Source organism: Terrapene carolina, unplaced genomic scaffold (genome assembly GCF_002925995.2).
Source record: "Terrapene carolina triunguis isolate 2854851 unplaced genomic scaffold, T_m_triunguis-2.0 Scaffold789, whole genome shotgun sequence".
In the NCBI taxonomy this organism is placed as follows: Eukaryota; Metazoa; Chordata; order Testudines; family Emydidae; genus Terrapene; species Terrapene triunguis.
The window spans coordinates 6,581,246-6,592,133 of NW_020665140.1; the positions used below are offsets into that span (position 1 = coordinate 6,581,246).

General features: G+C 43.7%; 1 protein-coding gene across 1 annotated transcript in view; it reads right to left on the reverse strand.

The window, feature by feature from the left end:
- The window catches only part of PKD2 (polycystin 2, transient receptor potential cation channel), a 43,753-nt gene extending 32,939 nt beyond the window's left edge, over window positions 1–10,814 (reverse strand). Inside the window, exons 1-2 of the mRNA XM_024203945.3 lie at window positions 10,483–10,814; window positions 1,112–1,222 (exon numbers count right to left, since the gene is read on the reverse strand). Coding sequence (XP_024059713.1) covers window positions 1,112–1,222; window positions 10,483–10,729 — 358 coding nt within the window. The 5' untranslated portion in view covers window positions 10,730–10,814. The remainder of the gene's footprint in view (window positions 1–1,111; window positions 1,223–10,482) is intronic.
- Window positions 10,815–10,888: the final 74 nt, after the last annotated feature.

The following is a 10,888-nucleotide window of genomic DNA, read 5'->3' on the forward strand; positions in this document are numbered from 1 at the left end:
TAGCACTTTAATGAAGACACTGTAGGAAGGAGTAGAGCATTCACCCATCAGCACAGTTAATCCACCTCTACAAGATGTGGTAGCTATGTCGGTGGAGGAAGCTCTCCCGCGACACTGGCACTTAGGTTGGTATAACGACATCACTCAGGGGTATGGATTTTTCAGACCCCTGAGTGATGTAGTTATACCAAAGTAATTATGTAGTGTAGACCTGTCCTGAGCCTCCAGAACTATTTCACACCATGAGACAGACCCCTGTTCACAGACTTTTTGCCCTCTTCAGGGATCAATACACCTCAGCAAGTATTTTCAGGGACACCAGAGTAGGGTTTCAAAACAGAGTAGGGTTTATCAGTCAACTGAAATTCACCAGTGGAAAGTCCTTTGTTAGCACAGAGAGGCAATGGTTAAGACATAATCCATACTGGCCAAACCAGGGTTCCTGTGAACCATGCTATTGTCTGCTTCTATCCCTGTCTCAGTCCCAGGTGAGAGCTATTCTTTCTCTCCCAAAGGCCTGCTCCTACCCTAACCTCCTGTCATCTTTTGGTTCATTGTCTTCCTCCTGCAGACGCAGGCTGAGTTCACATGTTCTGCCCAACAGAGTTTCCTGTGGATAGGTGGCAACTGTTCAGTCCTTGAGGTTCCCATTGTCTTTCTGGATCCTCCATTGATATGGGTCAGTTTCAGCCAGTCCTTTGATGATGCATTCATGACAGCCCAGTTGCATGACCTAACGCCCCATGTCTCCTGTTCTGTCTCAAGAGCAGCATTTTAACCTTTAGATTCCATGTAGTAATACAAAACAGAGGCACGCACAGGAATCATAACTATTACCAAAGTTCCCACTTTTTAAAAGGAAGGTATTATTCTATTTTGAAGGTGGGAAAATTGAGGCAAACAGTTTGAAATTATTTTTTCAAAGCTCACACAAGAAGCCAATGGCAGAATTAGAAACAGAATCCAAGTATCCTAAATACCAGCCTCGTGACCTAATCACTAGACAGCACTCCTACCATCCTGGGGTATAAACCCTCACTGTTCATTCTTGGGTCACACAGCACAGACAATTAGTATAGAAATTTGAAAATTAATGGAAAATGGTACTTACAGACACACAAGACCACAAGGAAAATCACATATGTGATCAGTTCTCGTAAAACACTTTTCAGGTACCTCTCTCTGCTAGTGTTTTCTTCCATCAATCTTGTACCCCACAGACCTTTAAAAAGAAATATTTACATAAATGCACATAAGGCATCACATATTAGCCACATTACCAATATAATGGAGGCAAAGTGTGCATAAGTTTTGTCGTGACACAAACCATGACACAATTTTTGCCGCATATTCTTCTATAAGATTTTAAACTGGAGAAATGTGGGCTTGGCAGATACATAAGTGGATACATAACTGGTTAAACAACAGCAAATAAAGAGTAACTATTAATGTCAGATTGGAAGGAGGTCTCAAGTGGGGTTCCACAGGGATCTGTTTTTCTGGACCCAGTTAATTTAACATCTTTATTAATTACCTGGATATTGGAATACTGATCAAATGTGCAGATAACACAAAGCTAGGGGGGTTGCAAACACTTTTGAAGGATATAACTCAAATTCAAAGGGATCTTGATAAATTGGAGAACTGGGCTATAGACAACAAAATAAAATTAAACAAAGACAAATGTAAGATGCTACACTTAGGGAAGAAAAGTCAAATGCACAAGGAGAAATTGGATAACTGGCTTGGCAGCAGCACTGCTGAGAAGGATCTGGGAGTTGTGGTAGATCACAACTCAACATGAATCAACAATGCAATGCTGTTGCAAAAAAAAAAAAAAAAAAAAAGCAAAAGCAGTTTTGGGCTGCATTAACAGAGGTATAGCATGCAAGTCATGGGAGGTGATAGTACCACTCTACTCGGCACTGATCAGGCCTCAGCTGGAGTACTGTGTCCAATTTTGGTCACCGCTGTATAGAAAGGATGTAGAGAAACTGGTAAGGGGGTATGTGAAGGAAAAAGTTTGGGGAACACTGCAGTAGAGGCTTTAATAAGGCTTTCTATATTTCTTATTTTTCAGTGCAAGAAGGAACTATAGTTAGGACATCTATTAATGTTTTAAACACTGTTGTTCCACTTTTCCAGAGCCAAAAATCTTCTCCATATCTACAGTTTCCATGGGAATCTGGGCATTTGTACTAGCTGAAGAATCTAGGTCCAATATTGGGTTTATGACACTAGCTTGCTTAAGAAGCTTTAGCATTCAATGCAAGAGCCCCTAACTGAGGGCTAGTCTACATGGCAGCACTTTAACGTGGCTTGTGTGGTCGCGGCAGAAAAGCCACCTCCATGAGGGGCGTAGCTCCCAGCGCTGGTGCACTGTCTACACTGGCGCTTCACAGTGCTGAAATTTGCTGCGCTTGGGGGGTGTTTTTTCCACACCCCGAGTGAGAAAGTTGCAGCGCTGTAAATTGCCAGTGTAGACAAGCCCTCAGCTTGCTATACTCTCCTGAAGGGGATCAGAAAACAAAGGAAATTAAAAAAAAAAAAAGTGTCACCAAAAGGTCAATTGTTAAATGTTATCAGGACAGAATGCATTAGCAATCATCATATTAACAACAGGAAAGTAATAAGGAACAGAGAGAAGCTTGGAACAGCTGTTGATGTTCAATTCAGAATTGCTACCTCCAGCCAACTGTTGTTTAACCGAAAAGCAAGCCAATATGACCTAAGTTTAAAGGAGGACAGAGAGAAAAAGATGGGTGGAAAAAACAACCCAATTTGTTCCTGCAAAGCCAAACAGTCATCATTCTCAGTTTTCAGGTATTTTAAGTAACCAGCCTTAATAATTCCCTTTAGCTCACTAGTGGATGGAAATAAAATTATCTGAAAATCTCTGAGAAAAAAGTTTTGTTTCAGATATCACAGTAATTTGGAGTCAAATTTAACAGCAACAATGGAAAATTAAAACAAAGGTAAACTGGATTATGAAGCAAAAATTTAATCCCAGCTGTTGCAAAGAGTAAAATCTGAATGATCCAGCTGTTGAAAGGGAGCTTCACCCAGCGAAGAGAAAGATGATAAAAGCTACAATCTTCCATCTGCATGCAATGTTAAGGTTCATTCCAAAAGCATTAGCAGAGCAAATATTTTTAGAAACCATTAAAGCACACCAATTCAAGACATTACCTAGCCACAAAGCCAAATAGTAAAAGACATTTCAGCACAGTGAGTAATAACTTTAGCATAAGCTTTCCTCTCAGTTTTCAGTCTTTAACAACCCTTCATTAATATACATTAATAAAAAGGTGGAATTAGTTCTACCACAAGGAAACTAGGTTTCTGGTTTTGTTTTTTACTTTGTTCTTCAAAGCCAAGGCGGAAAAATTTACAGATAAGTGCTGCTGCAGTTTACCATATAAAACGCCCAAGAATGCCAAGTATAGTTGTCAGTACATTAGTCACCAATAAGAAATGTAGCAAGCAAAATATTTGCTAACTGAAATTCTGTCATATTAGAGAAATATTGTAAGTCAGCACGGAGCGGAAAATTACAGCTTTGAAAAATCCAGCTCCTGGAGTAGGCTCACCAATAAAGTAAATCCAGATTCTATTGGCCATTATATTTCTTTTAGTGCTTGAGATTTTAGGACTGATGTCGCCACTTTACCATTTTACTAGTATATTATTCTAGATCAGGGTTTCTTAACCTTTTTGTGCTGGCGACCCAGTTTGGACTTACAAAAAAAATGTGACCAACCCCCACCAGAAAAAATTGCACCCCCCTACCTTATGCTCAGGGCTGAAACATGTACATTAATTTTGCAGAGCCCCTGGTGACACAGAGCCCCAGGCAATTGCCCTGCTGCCTACCCCCTAACGCTGGCCCGGCTTGCGACCCCCCTAAACTTGTCCCACGACCACCCCCAGGTTTAGAAACATTATTCTAGATAATCAAGAATACTGCAGGTTCAGGGAGTCATTTTAATGTAGAGATTTGACTGGAATCATCTCTGGACCATCAAAATTATCTCAATTCTAGCTATAATTTACCATTTTCAGCATCCCATTACTGATATATAAAGTCATTCATGAACTTTTGATGCATGCTGAAGTGAGCTACCATTCACTTCATCAAATTTTTATCAAATCCACAAACTAACACTTCTCTTTCCCACTCTCTTTTATTTGCCTGCAAGGCATATCCATAGATTACAAGAATTCAGATGAGGTGTCACGTTGTGGTGATTAAAGGGAACTACAAAACAAAGGAAACTTCATCTCATATTAAAAATCTGTGCACAGAATAAATTCAATTTGTTTGAGCCACACAGGTTTTGCTGTATTTCCTTTTATTTTTAAATAGCTTGTATATATTTGGATTTATAAACAAAAAGGTACCTCCAAAGCTGTAAGCACCCTTAAGTTGTTTAAAAACACAATTAAAAAACCAAAACAAGCCAAAAGCAAGCTCATAATATATAGCAGCAAACAGTTAAGCTATACAGCAAATCAGAAACATAAAACCTCACCCTCACTAAATTTGCCATCCTCAAGCAACATCTCCTCCTCACAAAGCAAACATAAAAGAGGAATCTTATACATGTCCTGAAGTTCACATTGCTTAGTGAAGCATCAACTTCATGACTACTGTGACCCAATAAGTGCCAAATGTAGCAGCCTTCTTGTTTAAAAACAACGATTAAGAATATTAAATTCAAATAAGAAAAACAAAGGAAAACGCTAGGTAGATGAATTTAGTATTCATGAAAGCGACAGAAAAACAGCAATGACTGAAGCAAGGCCTAGCACAGAGGAGGAAGATTGTGATCTTCCCGACCTGGCTCTACAAATATACCTCAGTCCTAACCAGCAAAATATCTCCTTACTCAATATTGGCCCTCTCTGTAACAGACAATTGCAGTCATGCAAAGATCACGTGACGGGTTGTAATACAAAGAGCAGGATAAATTCAAAGTACTTTGTTTTGACCCAACTTGGAATTTGGAATGCAAGTCACCAGAGATGAAAAGCTACTGCACTTACCCACTCTGCCAATATAGTGGTATACCAATAACTTCTACCTATATTTCCAAGTGCACTGGCATACTCTGTGTATGCCTCTATGAATAATTTGTCTAAACAAATCCTGTTTAACCAACATAAAATTACTCAAGATAGTTCAACTCTAAGCTGACTGTGAAGAATTACAAAGGGATATCACTAAATTGGGTGAGTGGGCAATAAAAAGGAAGATGAAATTCAATGCTAATAAGTACAAAGTAATGCACATTGGAAAAAATAATCCCAATCATACATACAATGATGGAGTCTAAATTAGATATTACCACTCAAGAAAGAGATCTTGGGAGTCACTGTAGATAGTTTTCTGAAAACATCTGCTCCATGTGCAGTGGCAGCCAAAAAAGCTAACAGAATGTTGGGAACCATAAGAAAAGGGATAGACAATAAGACAGAAAATGTGATGACATTATATAAATCCAGGACACACCCACATCTCGAATATTCGGTGCAGTTGTGGTCGCCCCATCTCAAAAGAGAGAAATTAGAATTGAAAAGGGCAACAAAAATGATTAGGGGTATGGAACAGCTTCCATACAAGGAGTGATAAGGAAGTGATTAAACTGGGCTTTTCAGCTTAGAAAAGAGACAACTAAGGGGCAATATGATAAAACCATGAATGGTGTGGAGACAGTGAATAGGGAAGTGTTATTTACCCCTTCACATAACACAAGAGCAAGGGGTTACCTGTTGAAATTAACAGGCAGCAGGTTTAAAACAAACATAAGAAAGTACTTCTTTACAAATGCACAATCAACCTATGGTACTTGTTGCCAGGGGATGTTGTGAAGGTCAAAAGGCTGGGTTCAAAAACGAACTGGATAACTTTATGGAGGATATGTCTATCAGTGGCTATTAGCCAATATGGCCAGAAACACAACCCCACGCTCCAGTTGTTCCTAAACCTCCAACTGCCAGAAGCTGGGGCTGGACCACAGAGGATGGATCACTTGATAATTGCCATGTTGTTTCTTCCCGCTGACGCATCTAGCCCTAGCCAGTCATAGACAGGATATTGGGCTAGACCAGCGGTTCTCAAACTGTAGGTCGGGACCCCAAAGTGTGTTGTGACCCGGTTTAAATGGGGTCACCAGGGCTGGCTGTAGACTTGCTGGGGGCCAAAGCCTGAGCCCCACCACCCAGGGCCGAAGCCCCAGGGCTTCGGCCCTGGGTGGCGGGGCTCAGGCTTCGGCCTCAGCCCTGGGCAGCGGGGCTCAGGCTATAGGCCCCCCACTTGGGACTGAAGCCTTTGGGTTTCAGCTTTGCCCCCCTACTCACCCCGCCGCCCAGGGCTCGGGTTCCGGCTGCCCCAGGGTGGCAGCGCTCAGGCTTCTGTCCCCACTCTGGGGTCATGTAGTAATTTTTTTTTTTTTTGTCAGAAGGGGGTCGGGGTGCAATGAAGTTTGAGAACCCCTGGGCTAGACAGATCATTGGTTTGAGGCAGCATGGCCATTATGTTCTTAACCCATTATGACTACTCCTTATCACTAGGACCCTACCAAATTCATGGTCCATTTTGGTCAATTTCATGATCATAGGATTTTAAAAATAGTAAATTTCATGATTTCAGCTTTTTAAATCTGAAATTTCACGGTGTTGTAATTGTAGGGGTCCTGACCCAAAAAGGAGTTTGGGGGGTGGGGGGGTCGCAAGGTTATTGTGTGTGTGGGGTTGCGATACTGCTACCCTTCCTTCTGCGCTGTTGCTGGTGGCGGCACTGCCTTCAGAGCTGAGCAGCTGGAGAGCAGCGGCTGCTGTCTGGGAGCCCAGCTCTGAAGGCAGAGCCGCTGCCAGCAGCAGCACAGAAGTAAGGATGGCATGGTATGGTATTGCCACCTTTACTTCTGCACAGCTGCCTGCAGAGCAGGGCCCTCAGTCAGCAGCCACCACTCTCCAGTCACCCAGCTCTGAAGGCAGCAGCACAGAAGTAAGGATGGTATGGTATTGCCACCCTTACTTCCACACTGCTGCGGGCGGGGTGCAGCCTTCAGAGCTGGGCACCCAGCCAACATCCACCACTCTCCAGCCACCCAGCTCTGAAGTCAGCACAGAAGTAAGGGTGGCAATACCGTGACCCTCCTGCAACCCCCTTTTGGGTCAGGACCCCCAGTTCGAGAAACGCTGGTCTCCCCCCATGAAATCTGTATACTATAGGGTAAAAGCACACAAAATACCAGATTTCACAGGGTAGCGGGGGGACACCAGATTTTACAGTCCATGACGTGTTTTTTATGGCCATGAATTTGGTAGGCCTCTACTTATTATCTTCTGTGCTTCCGGTTACCAGTTTATTTACTCTAACAATGCATCAGATACTGCAGAGAATCTTCTTAATCTAATGCTCTGGTTTGCATGTACCAACACTTAAAACACACTGCTAATGCTTTTGCAGCATAACTGACTTCATATTTAAACATACAAAATCTTTTAACACAAAGTAAGTACTACATTTTCCGTTCTTCAGTGACATCCCTGTTCTCCATGAAACTTCAAAAATAAGTGTGTGTTTTTCCAATTCTAGATTGAATAGTTCCTTAAGTTATGCTGCAGTGAATTTCACTGGGCCTTGAAATAAAGGTGTTCAGTTTATCTGTAGTAAGCATCCTTCAATCTGTACCTTAACATTTCAGACTTGGTCAAACAAAACCATTTTACTTCCAAAAGGGACATGAACATGACAAAGTACACTGACAAAGTAAAACACTATCCATATATGCAGAATGCCCCAAGCAGCTAGAGGACATATTGAGCACACTAGTAATTTAAAATTTTACCTTTTATTTTCTTATCTTGCAAAACCATAAAATGTAGGCCCACCAGTTTCCACAAAGCATGCACTTTATTAGTGACATCACACCCAATAGCATAAAGAGAACTAAATCAGTCACCAGCAGACAGCGTGCAAGAGGATCAGGTGATTCAAGGTGGGCCTGCACCACAAAAAAAAGGTAAATTTTAAATGACTGAGGTGCACCACCTTCCAATTGCTTATTTTGCCTGAGAAAATTGTGTTAGACTGATCTCCCGGACAGCCTGGCTGACAGAATCATATCTTGCAGTCTCTTCTCCTGACAACTTCTTCCTCTCAGAAGATGCTAATTTCACTTCAGGCCCAGCTCCCTGTGGTACAAGTCAGTGGAAGGACTTGTCCAAAAAAATATTCCCACTTGTTCTAAAACCAGTTCAACTGTAGTACAGTAGGATCATTGAGTATTTTAAAAAACAGATTTCCTGAGGGCATACACTGACAAAGTTTGAACTGTCCAGCAGGCAATGTCTTCCTTTCCCAGTGTGGAGTGGTCAATCATTAAAAAATTGTATTAAGGTAACTGGATAGTTCCGAGGACTAGCAGAGGAATAAAATGTCTTTTTAAGCTAGTCGGGGACAAAAGCTGGATCTACACTAAAAGATGAACTGCTGCTGAAAGTGGTTTTTTGTACAGTCAATCATTTTCATCAACAGGTTCCACAAACCAGTATTGAAAACTGTTCTAATGCTAGCATTGATCATACCAGTGTAGTGTTGACTGTTTTCAATACTGTTTCACATACCACAATTGAGCCAACAGTATTAAATGAGATAACACAACACTGTGATCATCACAAAGTCATGGTCAGTATTGTGTCATCTAATTCAAGTGCTTGCAGTCATGTTCAGACAATTTTTTAAATGTAGACAAACATGGCGAAGTATATCGGAACGGGAGTATGGGAAACTTATTACCGTTGCCTAGGCTGTACCTGTTTCTTGGTTTAAAAAAAAGGACTTCACTTTCTACATCTGTCAAGCCAGCTCCTTTTCCAAGCACTAGCTAGGCACACACAGATAACAGATTACATTCAAGGAACAATGTTAAAGGCTTTAAAGCCATCAGACAACAATAATTATTTTTATATACAGTAATCAAGCACTACCGTCCACTTTTCAATCTCACACCACGAAACAGGAACTTATTTCATTGTGCAACCTTTCACAAAAATTTATGCAGAGTGTACATGCTGCATACCTGAAACAGTGCACTTTTGACTTTCACATCCAAATAAATAATAAAAAAAAATACAGTGCATTTATTTTGACATGAGATGGCTCAATTCACAGAATATTTTTACATCAAAATTTTTTGGGGATGCCATTGATAAATGGACAAGCAACTGTCCGATTTGCAAACCTCAGGCCTGAAACTGAATACAGTTTGATAGACTTGTTCACTTCTTGTCAGCTAATATTTGCCAGTTTGCACCAGTTCAGATTATCTATCTAGCTGCAAACTTTATAGAAAAAGTGGTTCACTCCATTCACCATTCACTTTTACAGTTACAAAGATTTTCTTTGAAATGAAGAAAAATCCTGTCTAAAATACCGAAGCCTTTTAATTTTTACGAATATTGACGTTATGCAACTGTAAAAAACAAGAAAAACAAAAACAGTGTGGGGCATTTGCCCATGCCTTCTCCCCCACAAAACTGGACCCCAGTGAGCATCTCTGCAATGCCAATTTTTTTTAGCAATAGGACTACAGTGGGCCACTGAGACTACTGTAACAAATAGATGATGTATATAAGCCAACTGTGTATCAACAGTGCCTTTTTACTTTGGCAGCTAATGACAACACTGGGCAGCTAGGCAGCACTTCAAAGGACTGTACAAAAAGGTAATTAATCGCAACACCACCTCTGTCTGGTAAGTACCCATCAATCTGATTATATAGATGGGGAGCCTAAGGCAGAGAGATGAAACAACTTGGCCCAAGGTCACTCAGAGATTTGGTGTCAGGGTAGAGGGCCCTGTGCCTCCAGAAAAGGTCACATATACAATTGCAAATCCTGGGTGCAGCCTGACCTACCTTTCCTCAGTGTGATCTCTGCCCTACAAAGCATCCCCTGCAACTGACAATCTGGGAGAAGCGGCACAGGCAAGAAAGGCAAAGAGCTAGGACAGTTTAAAATAAGGGGCTGAGGTTGTGAACAGGAGTATGAGTGTGTGTGTGTGTGGGGGGTCAACATGGGAGTGAAAGGAGGAAAAGAGGGACGAGCTTGAGCTCTACAGAGCGTGGGGGAATGGAGTACAAGGTTCCAAATGGCCAGCACAGGGGCAAGGACTCGAAGCAGGGGGGTGACCAGGTAGGAGGGCTTAAGGGACTGAATGTGAGGAAGCTGGGGGGTCTCAGGCCTTGGGGCAGGAGGGGGGCAAAACCTGGAGGGGACCCAGCCCATGGGGCAGGAGGGGGGGCAGAACCTGGGGGGGACCCAGCCCATGGGGCAGGGGGGGGGACAGAACCGGGGGGGGACCCAGCCCATGGGGGGGCAGAACCTCGGGGGGCCCAGCACCTCGGGGGGCCCATGGGGCGGGGGGGGCAGAACCTGGGGGGGAGGGGGATGTAGAGCGGGGCTGGCTCCTACCTCGCAAGCGGCGCGCCAGCCTCTTGGCCCATGCGGTGCGATGGGACGGAGGGGCCCCGTCCGGGGGCAGGTGTGGGGCCAGCGGGTCCCCCCCGGCGGGGCTGGGACACGGAGCCGCCCCCACGCCGCGTTCCCCCCGCCGGCGCCGCCGCCGGCCGCTGTCAGGCTCCCCGGCCGGGCCCCGGGCGCTGCTGGCGCCGGAGGAGGAGCCGGCCCCGCGGCTGCCCCACTCCACGTCCATCTCCATCTGCAGCACCGGCCCCGCCGCCTCCTCCGGCTCGAAGCCCGGGTTGTCCCGGCTCCAGGCCTGCCGCGAGCAGGAGGAAGGCGGCGGCGAGTAGGGCCCGCCCGCGGGCTCCTGGATCCGCCCCAGCTCCAGCCCCAGCGGCCCCCCGCCGCCGCCGCC